The 17,074-nt window shown below is 36.3% G+C and overlaps 1 protein-coding gene across 4 annotated transcripts in view; it reads left to right on the forward strand.

The window, feature by feature from the left end:
- FSIP1 (fibrous sheath interacting protein 1) overlaps nt 1–14,339 on the forward strand; it is a 79,445-nt gene extending 65,106 nt beyond the window's left edge. For 3 of the 4 annotated variants that reach the window (XM_074584969.1, XM_074584970.1, XM_074584968.1), the window contains one exon: nt 10,680–11,372. In XM_074584969.1, the coding sequence (XP_074441070.1) occupies nt 10,680–11,255 (576 nt within the window). In that variant the 3' untranslated portion in view covers nt 11,256–11,372. Of the gene's footprint in view, nt 1–10,679; nt 11,373–14,014 lie in introns of those variants that run through there. The other variant, XM_074584971.1, reaches the window with a different exon arrangement.
- The last annotated feature ends 2,735 nt before the right edge of the window (nt 14,340–17,074 follow it).

Genomic DNA, 17,074 nt, shown 5'->3' on the forward strand with positions numbered 1-17,074 from the left:
TTCTTGTACTTACTGAAAGGATCCGCCCACCACTTCCTCAAAATCAAGAACGGGTGCAGGCAGGCTTGAAACTCCAAGTAAAATGTTTTCCCTGGGGCAATATTGTTCATCACATTCTTCCTAAAGGCTTTTGGGTTTTTGTTTTGAATGGAAATAGAAGAGCCAGATGCAGGTATCTCATTTCAAAATACCCTTCCATTCTTTAGAGAAGAAAACAATTCCTCATTATTCTCTTACTTTTTAAAAAATGTTTTTTTCATAAAATATATGCCCACATTGACAAGTACAGCTGCAACCTGGTGTTCCCTGTAGAAACTTTGCACTTGCCTTGTTGCAACAAGCCCCATCAAACAGAAAAAGACAATCACGTTCTTTATCTTTCTCTGACCTCCGATAAGCAGAGACTGAGGTGTGGCAAAACTATCCCTACCCTTACTCATTTATCTGTACTCACATACAGTGATTTTCTCTAAAAGCCAATGACAATTTCATATATTTCAGACGGGATGTTCCTTAGTGAGTGTAATTCTTCACGCTGTGACTTGAAAGCGTCAGAAACATTTCATGACCAGTAAATGGGAACTTGATTTTTTTCTTTTTTAAAGACACTTAGTAGTCCTGCCATTGTGAGGTAGGATTCTGTATTAACTGTACAATTGTACACTGTACAACTGTAACAATTAAAAGATCAAAACAAGAAGAAATTACAGTTTCAGATGTACTCGACCTGGTATTTTTGGAGAGGTGTCCTGGCTCTCAGTGTTTAAGTGCTTGCATTTGCCAATACGTGGCAATACTGTACGTGCTTTTATTGAGCTTGCGGGATGAACTACATCAACAAGATGATGAAAGCTAAGCCAGTGTGATACATTATGGGTCTTGTTATTTAAAACTACGTGTCTTTACAATTCTGTACTTCAACATATTTCTCGAGACAAGTTTCTGAAAAGTAGTGTCTCCTATACCTTTTTCTAATCCTCTGTGATTTACCAAGTTTCTGTTCTAATATTGATCTCTACTTCTTCCCACGTATTATCTTTGTGCTTAGTATCCTTTGAATTGCATTGTCAGAAAGAGTTCAGTTTTGAAACAGTAATTTGTAAGCAAAATTCTAAGTGTTCTTTTCTTTAGATTTTAGCTGGGTTGAATTACAATCTGAGGTGCCAGCGTCTCTCTGCCGACTGCGAGGACCTGGGGGAACTACAGTTAACAATAGCACTTGGCTGAGAGTCTTGAATTCGGTGGCATGAATGTGAAACATAGAGGAATGCTATCATCTGTATTTAATGCAGAGTCAAAAACTCTGTAACAAATTCACATTTATAGAAGAAACTGCGTGCTTTTTTCCTTAACTTGGATAATAGAGATTGCATACTACCTGTATTACTTCACTAGAGAACACTGCAGGTTTCTGTATCTTGTTATTCTCATGCAGCAGAACTTCCTTCATATCATACTTCCGCTATTGGGAGAGAATATTTCCGTCCCCAAAATATATAGCGCAGGTCAGGTTTACCATATACATATATATGTTATATAGAAAAAGTCAATATTCAGAGGTGTCTGCTGCTATTGATACACAGGGACAATTAAGAAGAGTCACTTTAAAAGATACCCCTAAAGAATATCAGGAAATTTGGTCTGTACTTCTAGAATACATAAACTATTTTGTTCTTTTTTAAGCTTCTGTCTGTGGTTGCTTTTGATGAGTCTTTATGGCTTACTGCTGCTTAGGATGGCCCTTCTTGTTTTTAGTGAGACTAAACTACACCTGACTACATAGGTCACCTAGATCATGCGTTTGTGGCTTCCCTGTTTTCCTTCTTATCGGGTGGAGGCATTTTGTTAGGTTTTTTGGTGTTTTAGCACTTGCAGTGAAGTTTGTTATGTTAGAAACAAATCTCCATGCCCTTAGTTTTATTGCTATTTATATTTTCTGTTCCCCTAATAGATTATAGACCTGTAAGTATTCTTAAAATCTCAAGATAGTTTGTTGCAGTTTTAAAATTGCCATAAGAAAATACTGTGGTACCATTATGCTTCACGGTATCTATTTCTTGGAAAAATAAAAGCCGACATGACCAAAAAAAGGAAAATAAATGGGTTTTTGTAACAGAAAACAGCTGCAACCACATCAAGGCATTTTTGTCTACTCTACTGGCTTTGCTGAAAATTAAAGCCACAGCTTAATAATATTCAAGGAAGATATTTCTATGGAATGCAATCTGTTAAATGCTTAATAACAAACAGTTACAAACACAAAATGGGATGTTTAGGAAACTGTTTTTGAATGTTAAATAGCCTAGATTGGAGAAGTTCTGCTTCTTCAGTAGAGACTAGAAAACGAAAGTCTTATTCAGAATGATGAATTGTAAATACCAGTTCAGGAATTTCTGTCTTAAGTTCTCGCACACATTCAGTGTGTTCAATTAAAACCAGCTTGCTTTCTACCCTAAGAATACTTGAAAGTGTATGAAATCAAGTGCTCTAAAAACAGGGAGCTATCCATTTCTTGAGAAAGATTTTAGAAATGAGAGAAAAAATTATACAGTGACTTATAGTACAATGCTTAGTTTTTTTCTATCTACAAATGCAGTAGATTAGATGAGCTAAACATTGAACTAATCTGAAGTTAGAAGAGCTGAATTATTGCAAAACATCTGTGGAGAACCTTGGAGTAGATGGATTTTAAATTCAAAGTTATTTAAATCAGAGAGCTTTAACATACTTTAGTATTTAAATCCAGGGGCGGTTACATCATGATTTATGCAGCTTTAAAAATTCTTAAACTTTTAAATTATTTTTTAATAAAGAATTGACAGTTGACTCTTATTGTTTAGTGACTACTAGGATGTGTTGATTTTTATTGAATATGTCCATTACTTTAAGTCAGTACCTCTTTGCTCCAGCCAGGAGAGTATACTCTATGCACATTTAATTGCACAGTTTAATATATGTTTACTTAGAATTGTATTTCTTACCTTTTCTTCTATTAAAGATAAGGAATAAAATTTCTTCCTTTGTTGATTCCTGCTTGCTACAAATTTGTGCCCTTTATTATTGATTTATTCTTACTCTTTATTTGTTTTTGTATTTAGGTATTATATACAATATATTCGGAATTTCCTTTGATATTCCTTTGTCAAGCATTTGCTTTGTTGTGTAAAACCTACTATTCATAAGTTAATTGGGTAATAAAATATATAAGTTTTTGTAACAGTTTTGTAAACGATAAATCAAAACTCACTTAGCTTTCCTTTATAACATGATGTATAAGTCTTATGGTATATTAGCTCCAAAAATGACAGAAAAAGCCAGCATACTAATGGAAACACAAATTTTAATGAGTTATATTTCAGATTTTAACTGTCTAGGTTTGAATCCAATACTGTTTAGGATCTAAAGGTTACAAAGCCATATTTAGTTCAGGTAATGAAAATGGAGCTTCAAAGTCATAATCTTCCTCTAATACAGTTATAGGCAATTGAGAAAAATAATTATGTAATCTTAAATTACTTTAAAAATAGTAATTTTTTATTAATAAATACATGTCTGGTAGGAATCTTAGAAACTTTAAACCTGTGTGACATTTTCAAATTTTGTTTCCTAAAGTTACCTTCTTAAAACTTTGGTGAGGACATACAAATTTAGATTTTTATGTCAATGGGTGAAATCTTCATTGCTAATATTCAGGCACCTAGAAAATGATATAGAACCTGTAGATCAAAAGCTACATTGAAATGAAGCTAAAGTTAAAAGTAAGCTCCAGAAAACGAAGGGTAAAAAGTATGACTTGTAGCAATTCAGAAATAAAGCTTGTGGGATCTTTAAAAGTTATAAAATTATTTCCATATGCTTCCAAGAATAAATTCACACTTTGAGCCCCCGAAACCTCCTCTTTATATTCTGGTGTAGTACCATGCAAACACTGCAGCTGTGAGTAACGTAGCCTAGTGTCCATGGTATCAAATGAGAAGAAAATTATTGTAAAAGATATTTTCTCTTCCTTGGGTTTTTTCTACTTTTGTCACCTCTGGCAACCAGTTGCTTTCTCTTTCTAAATTCTACAGGGCGTGGCATAGATGATGAACCACAGTTTTTTCATTATTTGCACATTCACACCACAAGAAATTGAGTGGATTTTTTTCGAGAAGGATAAAATTAAACCAAGTAGTATGCCCCTTTGTAATGACTAAAATATGCATATTTAAATTAGTTTTGCCAGCAAGAACTTGTCATAATTATTTTTACTTGTATAACCTGTAGGCTATCTTAAAAATCACAAAGGAATGAACTGCTGCAATTCCTATGTCTCTTCTTCACAATTTTCACCTACTTATCTTTGTGTCTCTTGCTACTCTAAATAAGAGTAAAGTTGTGTAAACTCATGTCCCCCTTTTGATGTCTGTTAAGATTTCACTTCGTCAGAGAAAGGGGAAAAATCCTGTAGGGTATTTTATTTCTGATTTATTAATGAAGTTCATTTTTTCTTTTGAATTTTTATACTATTTTAAAATTTATTTTTTAATGGAGATTTTATATGGTTCCCTGAAACTTAATGGCTTTGATGTTGTGGTTCTGATGGCTCATGATGTCACAAGTTGAATTTTCTTTTCAGACAAGGTGTTACCAGGTGCCCACTAATCTCCTCTTTTTTTTTTTTTCTGCTGTTCCTGTTTTCTTGCCTAAATATTTCTGTATTTCTGTCCTTTCTGCTTTCTGTTTCGTAGCAGCAGCAGCTACAGAAAATTGACTACCAGACCTTTTCATTCTGCCCTTAAACAAACAGAAACAGTGGAAAAATTTAGAGAAGGGAAAATGTAACTAACAGAAGGAAAGAAAGCCGAAGGAGGAAAAGAGCAAAAGCAGGAGAGTTTCTCCTATTGCTCAGGAATCCTATTCGTTCTTAAAGATTTCTGTCTTTCCTGAAACAGTACAGAATTCCCCAAACCCACCCAAATTATACATAAGCACCAGACCACCAGTTGGTGAATCATGATGGTAGCACAAGGAGCTCTTAATTTCTGAATCCATTATTTAGTTTCCAGTCTTAATTTTTAACACTATCAAATCAAGACACATTGTTGTCCTCACCAGAAACATGCTCACTGAGTTGTAAGCATGTTTTTGATCTACTCCAGTTACCATTTTCTCTCATTACATTCTGAAATAACTCTTCTGAAATAGCCTTACGGAGGAAAGATTAACCTTTTTCTTTTACAATCTTTAAGCTCTTTCTTGTAACGCATTGTTTTTAAAACGAACAAGCAAGCACTAAAATTCGTAACATGACGTGTGGGATGCTTAAGAATTTCTTTGTAGAAGTGGAAGTACTCTGTACTGTTTCTGGCTGGGATGGAGTTAGTTTTCTTCATAGCAGCTGGTATGGTGCTGTGTTTTGGATTTGTGACCAAAACAATGCTGATAACACCCCCATGTTTTAGGTGTTGCTGAGCAGTATTTGCACGGCATCAATCCCTTCTCTGTTTCTCGCTCTGCCCCCCCAGTGAATACACTGGGGATGCACAATAGGTGGGGAGGGGATACGAGGCAGATGACCCAAAGAGATATTCCATGCCATATAATGTTGTGCACAGCAACAAAAAGGGAAAAAAGAAGGTCCTACATAGTTACCCATCTTTTGCTCAGGAGCTGGCTGGGCATTGGTCTGTCCATGGGAGATGCTGAGTGATTGCCTTTGCATCACATGTTTTGATTTCTTTCTGTCTTCCTTCTCTTCTCCTGTACTTTTTCAACAAGTTTTATCTTGATCCACAAGTTCTATTGCTTTTACTCTTCCTTTCCTCTTGGGTGGGGAGGGTGAGCAAGCAGCTGTGTGGTGCTTAGCTGCCTACTGGGGTTAACCCACAACAGTCTCACAAGGACATGTTCCCATAATTTAGATTAGTTTACAAGTGACGGACACCAATCCTGACTTCTGTGGTGCAAAAGAACTTTGGGCTTTTAGCATTTCTGGAAACTGGGAGAAGTTCTTCCACAATGCCATAATGTGTCTGGTTTTGTGTGCAGCATATTAATAATATTCCACAGTAGCACTGACCAGTACTGTTCATAGACAAGAGCACAGTGCTTTGGTGTGATGCATAGAGGTGAGACCCTGGAGCTGATGGTGCACGTTGAGTTGAGTAGTGTGGAGATACAAGGCAGGGATTGCCTTTTCAAAGCAGAACAGAGCTGTTTGTTTGAGAAACTATTAACAAGTCATGAAATAACTAAAACTTACAAAACCTTCCTGTGCTGATATGTCAAAAGTCTGAATATTGTCTCAATAGATCCGTGTACTCTTAAAATGGAGTATTTTTATCAGGATGAGAGCAGTTACTTTAGAATTCACTGTTGCAGCCCTACACATCAGTAAAAATGTAAGTAAATAAGAGTATCATAGTAAATTGTTTCAGGCAAATAAAGTATCATAAGAACTGTTGATTGTAATATTTTCAGATTAAGCAACAAAACGTACATGTTTATAGACATGCCAGCTACACAAGTCCTTAAATAGTCCTGGCTTTCTAGCACTTATTCATTTACTGTGTGTCATTTTATGAGTATTTACTATAATTAGAAATAATCCTGGCATATTAGCTTCCTCCCCATGCTAAAATCTGATAAGGCCTTTCAGTGTTAGTCTGTTCCTGTGACTGGAAAACAAGCCTAAAACTTTGAACTCGCAAGCCAGTAGTCACAGCAGGTCCATCCACAGCAATCTACAAGTTTGCATTCCTACCACATGCAGTAAGGTTTTCTCTATAGACCCGTGTCACCAAGGAATTCAGCAAGGAACAAGAAATCTTCAGTCAGAGAAGGGCGACAAGTGTGTGAAAAACTAGCCACATATAAACAGTAAAGGTCATTAGCAGGCTCCTAAACTCCTGGCTAGAAATTAGTTTTTTGGATCATTAACGGTAAAAAGCCTAGGAAATGAATAGGACTCAGTGTCCTATTAAAAATTAGCCAGAACAATTAAAAGGTTTTCCAATTTCTAACGGGAACCAGACCTAATAGCTCATTTTCCCTTGTCTAGTGTGCTGTTTCTGCATTTTGAATTACATTAATTTTATGTCCTTGTATTTTTAAAGAAATATCTTGAAGTAATTTTTCTGTATAGGAGTTGTAAATTATTTACAGTGAGGGCAGTGAAACCTTGGGAGAAGGAGAATCTAGTGTCTCCCTAAGACTGTGTTACTGATTCCAAGTCTCTAAACTATTACAGTTAGCTGTGACAGGATTTCTTCTGGTGTGGGCAAATGTATACATTGCAAACTCTTAATGCAGTTGCTGTATTATGCGATCCCACGAGTTAAAATGCTCATTTGGTTGCAAATGCACAGCCTTTTTCGTGTGAGGTGTCTCTCCTTAGGGTATTACATGTTTCCCTAAACTCAGTTTTCTGATTTCAACAGCAGCCTTTCTGCTTTCATTTCAATGTAAGTTTCTTGCTGCGGAGTGGATGACTTATGGCTATTTAAGAGCTATCTTGTCCTCTACTGTATATTTTTCCTTAACCCTAAAATGATTTTGGCACAAGAAAATTGGGAACAATGAGCCTTTAGTTTTTTAAAATGTAATTTTTCGAGAGATATGTTAAACACTTTCACTTTCCTTATTTTTCTGTTCTTGCAAACGTGTGTTACAAAACAATCCAAAGGGAGGAAGAGATAAATAAAGAACAAAAATAAATAATTTTTTACACTGTCTGCTTTGCCTGCAGGCCTGCCATTCTGGAGGAAAAGAAGCCCACAAGTCACCAAACTTTTTCGCTCTGTAGCTGTTACACTCATGTCCCTCCCCACTCGCCTTAGGGTCTAAAGCTCTCCACCTAACCCTCTGGTAATAATCAAGATAATCTATGAACTAATGGTCAACACAACTCATATGATTTTCCTGAAAGGAAGAAAAAGAAAAAAAAAAAATTTGGACAAGGAAAAGTAGATTGCAGATAAATGGGGTGGGGATGGGGAGAATGAAAGGACAAAAGAAAGGCAGGACAACATGATCTTCCTCACTATGTTCATTTTGTACTCAGCCAGTCATTTACACCAGACGCAGAATTCCTTTCTGCAGTGAGTGAATTGCCCTGTCATTAACATAAAATTAGCTCCAAATGATCTTGGCCAAGAGCTTTGAAATACGTTAGTATAGAACCACACACTCAAAAACATGTGGGACTCCATGCGAGCTTCCAGATGTGAGAATCTTCTGTGGTACAAATATAGTTATGTTTACGCAGCATAATATTCTTCTCTGTGGATATACCTTAGATGCAGCTGTGCTTCCAGTAGTGGTATAACTGTGTTACTGTGGTGCTCTGCCTGGGTGACTGCATCTTGTTTCTTATAGTGAGTCCATTCTAATAACAACTACTTGTAAACAGACATGGTCCTGCAAATTAAAATACTCCTTCAAGAAAAGTAAGGAATTCAGCATAGGCTGGTCGATTAGATTGAGAGTGAAAATTAAAAAAATTCTGTGTTTTGTTTTGGATTTGTCATGTGCTTTACTACTAATTGGTTTTCCCCGTCTGACTTATTTTTCATCAGTGAGTACTTTCTCCACTATGATTAAAATTTAAAACCTGAGAAAAGTTTGAAGAGGTCATAATTTTTTCCTTGTTATCTAAATAAGTGCTTATGGTTGTGGTTTGGTTTCAGTTATATTATCAGAAGTACGTTGGTTGATACTAAGATTAGCTGAATCTCAATTATTTCCTGATTTTACGTTCATCTAAATAAAGCTCTCTACACATAATGATAGTGTGTTGATGCTCTTTTGTTTTGTTTTGTTTTGGTTTGGTTTGGTTTGGTTTGGTTTTTTTGTTTGTTTTTTGGTTGGTTGGGGGTTTTTTGTTTGGTTGTGGTTTTTTTGTTTGGTTGGGTTTTTTTTGCTTAAAAGCCCTTAACATCTGAATTTCTTTAAGGCAGTTTTCTTCTTTTGTATGTGTAGGAAGTGAACTCAACATGTCTTTGGGAAGAAAATTGGTCTGTACAGGAAAACACCAGTGGGTTGAATAAATCTATAAAACTGAGTTTAAGTATGTCAGCTAGTGCCTGAACTGTAAAGTAATCAGTCTATAGTGGTGGTTATTAGCTATTGTTGATGTTTGAACATGTAAATACAGAATGGTGACCGAAAGTAACCTAAAATGTCTTTCTCGTTCATTCATAGTGTCACCTTGTAATTTTTAGTAGGCACGAGTTTTACAAAGAAATACTATTTCCTTCCTGACTGAAAACTGTCCCTTTTCGTGAACATGAATAATCAGTTTTCAGGTGTGATCCACACACCCTGTGCTACTTACGCTGTGATCTCATCATGTCATATGCAGCAAACAGGGTCATATCACTCCTGTAGTTGGATAAGAGACCTTCAGAGAAAAAAATCAGCTAGACATCCGATATTGATCTTACCTCTGAAATGACAGGAGCTCCATGCTCTAGCACAATATAAAGTAATCTCTGTTATAGTCATTACACAGTGAATAAAATTGTTGTTTGACATAAATCACTGCAGCCTTAGGGAGTTCATCAGATTGTCAACTGATCCTTTGCCTCTGGAGGTTGGGTTAAACTGAGGTTTTGGTTGTAGAAAGCATCTTTTTCCATTAAATGTCACATAGTATCTGTAATTTTTATAATATATATTATTATATCTTCTATATCTCATATTTCATGGGCAAATGTATTATGCATATCTAAAATATGTCCTGTACTTTTCATTATAATCTTCAAGTTGTCAGGGAGTATTGTGCTTCTCTATTACCAAGGAGCATTAAGGATTGTAAAGGCTAGAAGTAACTTCCCAATGCAAACCTCTCTAAGCAAAATATCCTTTGCTATTCTTCACCATTACCAGCTAATATCAGTCATTATGTTTAATATAAAATTTTAAGAAATGTCCAGTAAAGGAAACGTGCATGATAAAAATGATGGGAGTGTTCCACTTTCTGAATAAGAAGTTGACCGAAAAGTGACATCTGTGAGCTATCCAAGCAGTGACAGCGTGTAGAAAGCAGCAGAACTGGTGTACAGAAGATGATAGGGCTTTCTTCTATCACATGCCATGGGACATACTTGAAGTGGTAGGTCCTTTAGAAGAGTAACTGTTGTGCTTTTTGTCACATGGTAGAGAGAGGCTGTGTTGCATTTCTGCAGTGAGCACCTGGGAATACTTCAGTCAATATGTGACAATCTTGGTGGGCTGGTGCTGTCCAAAACCATTTTTGACCCCAGTTGCATCGCCCCAACAGCTGAAAGTCTTTTAGCAACGCGCTCTTTTGCTTTCCATAACTACAGTCTTAAAGTGTGTGTGTGTCCATATGTGTACACAACAAACCAAGATATATGAAAAAGTATGTGCTTTGGCAGTTAAAAAACAGTGATATCTAGTGGAAGACTATGCAAAATGAAAAGCCTCTCGGTGCCTTGTGAACATCAGACTTCTTTCCTAACTTTCAGCATCTAATCTATCTAGAACCTAGTGAAGATATGACATAAATGATGTAATTATCTGAATGTATATTTAAATTCAGTTTGAATTGAAAAACATTGATATCGGTTTAAGAGTTCTGCCAGTGCTTTTGTATTTCTTGAACTGTTTTATGGCGCTGCTTTTCATTAATTATATTTTGACAGAAGAAATTCTTGCCCTTTTTTTTTTTTCAGACTGACGAACAAATGGGCCTCTCTGAAGAGCAGCTTAAGACCCTTCTGGAAGAATGTATGCAGCCTCAGAGAACAATAAGCAACGTTACCATGCCAAAGTCTCAGGAATCTCTTTCTTGTGGATTAAGTCCCCCTTGTTACACAAGTCAAGACTCCACTCTTCACTCCACATCTACTCTTTCCAAAATGTTAGTTGAAGACCATATTGTAGGGATGTTAACGGCTGAGGAAAAGGCTGGACTCGAAGACAAAAGCTTATGTGTTAATGCAGAGAGTGAAATCCCTGGCTACTATATCAGCAAAGCACTGGCTGGTAGTCACTTATCAAAGGATTCACTGGCCCAAACAGAGGAACCTGATGACCTAGAAGGTTTACAGAAGATGGGAGATAAGAGTATTACTGAAGGTTACTTTATGTCAAGAGCACTCAACACAAAAAGGTTGAAGAAACCTTCTTTCTTGGGTGAACCATTATATTGCATCAGCATGAACAATGAGCCATCCACAGAGGCTGACATTCTCAGCATACCACTGCAAACCAAAGGAGGTGAGACTCTTAACAACCCTTCAGAATAGGCTTTTGATTATGATGAAAAAAACCAAGCAGGTTCTCACCAAAGGTATGCACCAATACACACAGATTATTATGGTGGGGCAAAGATGTACTTTTATAAAACATAAAACTGTGCCAAAAATAATACACACAAAATAACAGAATGTTTATTAAAATTCTTGCCCTGACATAATTGACTATAAGACTAGGATTCTTATGAAATATAATATTGATGTTGATTAATTCTGTCAACTGGAAAACAGAGTTGACAACACATATGGATTATCTTTTTGATAGTAGAAAGTCATGTTTGCTGTTCTGTGGAAAGCAAATATTCTCCCAGTAGTTGGTATAACAATTCACACAAAAATCCAAGTGTTTCTTGAATGTTTTTAATAAGGTAAACTCAGTAGTACAGAAACAAACACTACCTAACTGTATTTGAAATAATAAATTGCTTTCAGGGAACACAAATTTACACATAGAAGATAACAAAATGAATAAATACTGCATACTTTCCGTAAATTACATTTATTTCAGTAAAAGAAAGAATAGAGTTTAACCAGCAAAAAATTAAATTCACCCTATCTGGTATTATAAAAATATTTATTATTTACTTTAATGCAATTATATAGTGATATTGTAATCTAAATCCACACTTATTTTCTGGAAAACAAACTGTTCGAATCAACCAAATTTTAGGCAGGTACACCGACATCTTTCATTTCTTTCATAAAAGTTGTGACAGTATGAAGTTGTTTGTGATTAAAGTGCTATAGTTTAATTCTCTTAGAAATCTATGAATTTTGCTAGGTTTGTCAAGGTAAATCTTTGTTATACTGGTAATCTGTTCTGAATTTGTTCACATTCAGTGGTAATTTAGAACATCGTAATGCCTCTTAACTGTGTTATCATTTCTTAATTATGATCACAGCTGTTTCTTTGATTGTTAGTACTTAACCTTTCTACAGTGAAGGGAATGTTAATATTTTTTAAAGTGGTTCTTTTGGGACAACAGTTCCACCTATCAGAAAGCATGAAGGTTTGTTATTGATGTTTTTACACTGCCAGACAAACTTGGTATCCAGACTCACCTGCTACATTTGCCCGTTATGAGATTTAGGCCATAGCTGCAATAGGAATAAAACAGAAATACAATACAGGTAGCAAAGGTTGGGGTTTGGTTGTTGGTTTTTTTTGGTAGGTTAGTTTTCCGCTAACTTCACGTGCCAGCTTTGCTCTTCATGTAGATGCAAGCATCAGAAGAGTGGAGCAAGGGAAGAAGGAAGTGGTCTGCCCCAGCGGAGAGTGGGGTGGCACCGGTGGTGATGCAATAGGGTGTTACGATTATCTATTTTCAGTAGAGGCTGACTGACGTTCAACCATATAGACCTCAAATCTGTATGGTTAATGTATGGTTAATAAACATCTTGGTGTTATGGTCATTTTGCTTACCATTTTTTTGGGGTGGTGGTGGTGGAAGTGTTCTGAATTTTCAGAATCTCTAAATCTTTTCATTTTTACTAAAAACCTAAAAAAAACCCTAAGAATATCATTACAGATATCATTACCTTGTCAGGCTTTGAGTCTTTGTGTCAGTGTCTCTTTTTAAAAAATGGTCTGAACAGGTAATCTTTAGGCACAATAAAAGTAAGTGCAAAATAAAACCCACTTCAGAGGCTTGTAATTGTTTTTACATTAGTGCCAAATATTTTGCAGTTATCCATAAGTTTAAATTCATTATATTCAGATTTATTGTATTCCATTAATATTACTCTAATGCTGAAACATACATCCCAAATTAGCATTTAAATAGATAGCAATCCGTTCTTATTATTTTTGTCAATGTACAGCTTATGAGACAGTGTACAGCATAACCAGAAAACCCTGATACCTTTCCATGGGATTTGTTTCCCACAAAGGTGACTCAGTTTTACCTTAAGCAATAATTCCTGGCCATAAGCAAAAGGTTGTGATTTTTATCAAATTTGTGAAGTTGCCTAATGTGTTCTATTGGTAAGCTTATTGTTAGTTCAGACATGATTAGATGTGCTAATTGCGTGGAGGAATAGGGATCCCAGTGGAGTCCAGTTTAAGGCAAATACATCTGCAGATGAAGGTGTCAGGCATATTTTTATTTTTAAGAGACACTTACATAGTTGAGCTTTGTTATGGTCTTAATATTAAAGGACATTTAAATATATATACGTAAACTTCTGTACACAGTTTGATTTTCTGGCCTGCTACACAGCGTTTAAGCTCTGTGTAGTGCTGTGTAAGCAAACAAAACTCTGTTTGTGTGAAACTGGTTTAGCAGAATTTCGGTTTTGCAGCCATTATGGTACTGTAGTCTGTGATATAGATTTACTATAATACGTTATTTAAGGAAAGCATAATTATCAACATCATTCATATATATCTATTTGTATATATATATTTGAAGGTAACTCACGTGCCTTCAGAGATAAGTAATTCCTGCTTCTTGAAAGAAACAGTAATTAGCATCGGGGTCATATGCATGTAAATATAGGTAATGTTTGCGGAGATAAACAGAAGCCAGACTTACCCACATATACATATGAAAATCTTCCTATTTCTCAGTTGTATGAGCCAATTGGTAATTACTTCCAGCTCTTTTTTTTTGTTTGGCTATATTAAGTTTTAAGTAGAAATTGTATCATAAACCGTGGTTGCTTTCTCCTCTTGCAAATAATATTGTGCTTCAGCGTATGCACAATACGCTGTTCAGCAGTTCAGCGTATGATTCTTTTCTTTTTTACAGATGATATGAAGATTGAAAGTTGAGGGAAGATTGATTATATGCTTCTTCACACAATGTTTTTTCTAAAGGTGTGGTTTTCAGACACTCTGAAGGGAATGAGTTATCATCATTGAAAAGTTTACATGAGGTGATTTATGCTTAAGAGATAATTATTATTATCATTTTCATATATTGTTGCAATTCGATTTCAAAATAAACTCTTGCACTTCATTGAGTTTCCTGGGAGTATTCTATCTAAAAAATAAATGTACATTCTCATTTCTGTAGCTGTGTGTCTGATAGAAGTGTGTGTCTTTGCTCATGAAATATACAAAATACCACTGGCAAAGCTCTGTTTCTACTAATGAGACGTTATTAGAATGGAGATGGAACATATATAATAATTTTATCTTTCCTCCTTTACACACAATCTACTTTTTTCACGTAGTTAACTAAAACCTGGCCTCCGTTACCCCAGCACAGTTTGCTGGAGCTTGCAGCCTGACTTGGTGAGCCCTGACTCGGTGAAGGACCCAAATACGTCCCTCGGTCTTCTGCCCCAGGGCTGTCTGCTGGACTCCTGCTTTGATTGAAGGTAAAGACTCGCACAAGTCCTCTGCTGGATCAGAACACCCTCACCAGGCTGCTCAGCTGTCTCCAATTCTTGATCCTGCGCAGAGCGTAACCATAGAGCAAACAATCTTATCCTCTGCTTAGGAAGTGTAACTAAGCGATGAAAGATCGCAATCCCTCCTGAAGGCTTGGTGCGAATAAAAGTGAAGGCGTGCAGAAGTTTGCCCTAGTGGTTACTGGGTTGTGAAGCCTTATAGGAATGGCTAGCTGGGGGGAGGGGAATACAGCTGGTTTGTGTTTCAGATAATAATAAAAATTCATTGCAAGTTTTTGCTTGTCTACTCTTCAACTACTGTTTCTCCTGAATTTTCTACATACATACTGAGCTAATGGTTAGTTTTTCATTTCATGCACAGTAGTGTCAGAATAAGAAGAAATTATTAAAAACACATGGTTCTCTCTTAAAACTTTGGCTCTGTTTGGGGTTTTTTTTGGTAGGAGAGCTATTCTAGCAAAGAAAACACAATACATTTTCCCACTGCCAGGCTCTCATTTGACACAATCCAAAAGGACAAATTATTTCACAGATGCTATACTAGCCATTTAACATTCAATAAGAAAAGATGTATGGATACAATGTTAACTACACAATGGTAGTGTTATGGCATAGGGATTACTTGAACTAATCTGCGTGTTTAAATTAATGCACATATTGACCCAGATTTTAATTGCATTTATAGAGTTGTCAGCCTGAGTTGATGTACATTGAAGGAGCTGGGACTGTTTAGTTTGAGGAAGAGGAGGCTGAGGGGAGACCTCATCACTCTCTACAATTACTTGAAAGGACACTGTAGAGAGGTTGGTGCTGGTCTCTTCTCCCAGGTAATTAGCGATAGAACAAGAGGGAATGGCTTCAAGCTGCAGCAGGGTAGGTTTAGGCTGGACATTAGGAAAAAGTTCTTCACAGAAAGAGTGGTCAGACACTGGAATAGGCTGCCCAGGGAGGTGGTGGAGTCACCATCCCTGAATGTGTTTAAGAGTCGTTTAGATGTGGTGGTAGGGGATATGGTGTAGGGGAGAACTTTGTAGAGTGGAGATGATGGTTGGACTCGATGATCCCAAGGGTCTTTTCCAACCTAAATGATTCTATGATTCTACACTCCTGAGGAAGTAGTAATCGTGTGGATATAACAGAGATCAGAATCTAACTATATTTGTCACTATATTTGTGACAAGCAAGTGCTATTTATTGTTCTATTTTCTGATATTTTTACTTGTTTTGCAACAGCAATAACAAATCCATGGATATGGGTTGTTCCGCGTAGTCAAATCGCTCTGCATGGGATTGCTGTAAGCACATTTCATGGAGCTTTGCAAATCTCACCTAGGTGTATTTCTTATCTTTAAAATTTAACTCTGTGTCGTAATTTCTTTACCATAAATATAATCAAAACAATACTGACAAAGGTTTTTCAATACTGACATAGGTATTTTTCGTGCCTTCATGATATTCGTGCAGGACTGTCCACTGGCTGTAATCTTTCCGCAGTCCAGTTATTTTCATGTGGAATTCATGTTTCATAGAATCCTACTCAAAAACAGTGTTAAAGCGCTTGTATAGTTTTTGAAGAAAGCTAAGTTTTGTTTCAAGTTTATATGTAATGTAATATTAATGTATATTGAGAGAAATAATAATTCATTCTTACTTTTCCAGTGTATTTTGTTATCCTAAACCTCAGTGTTATGAAAATGCTTTTCTTGGCACCCTCACGGAAGAGCCTGTTGCTGACTAAACCTTAAAATCTTCGTGAAGCTGTGATACAACTTTTTATTCACATCTGGCATTTTAGGGATAAGCAGGCAAGTTTGAATGACTGTTCACTTGAAGAGTATATTCCGACAGGCCTTGGGAAGTGCCGAGGACCCTGCACCAGCTGTAGTCACTGCAAACGGCAGGGACCCAGCGCTCATGAAATGCTCTTCCAAAAGTGCTCAGGGTCAGTACCCAAACTCAGCCTGTGTCAAAAATTAGCGACCTAATATCTAGCTGTGCTGCATTTCTACTGCATTATATTAAATAACAGATTCTTTGCGAAGATTTTATTTCTTGCATGATGTTGCAGGTGAAATATCAGTTCAAGCCCTCCTTTCTTTTCAGTTTTAAGTAAAACTGTAGGAAACAAAACTATTTTGTAAAGCGTTTACTGGTATGAGGTACAGAATAATGGAGATATTATGTAAAATATAGTGAGGTCATTTGCTGAAACATCACCAATATCAGGGTAAAAGGAAAGTGGAGCCCAGGAGGATTCATGAGTTTTTCTCTTTGTTTTTCCAGTGTCTCTCGGTTGTGACCTGCAATAACCCCTCCATTGAGCTCGCCACTGGAATTCCAGCTGCACTGGAATGTGGTGGCTGCTCCTCGGGGCGCGATGCAGCACTGATGATTGAGATATTTAAATGAATTTTCATTTGCAGCCTAACTCAAGATTTAGAAACAGGTTTTCC

This window comes from Larus michahellis, chromosome 4 (genome assembly GCF_964199755.1).
Source record: "Larus michahellis chromosome 4, bLarMic1.1, whole genome shotgun sequence".
Lineage (NCBI taxonomy): Eukaryota > Metazoa > Chordata > Aves > Charadriiformes > Laridae > Larus > Larus michahellis.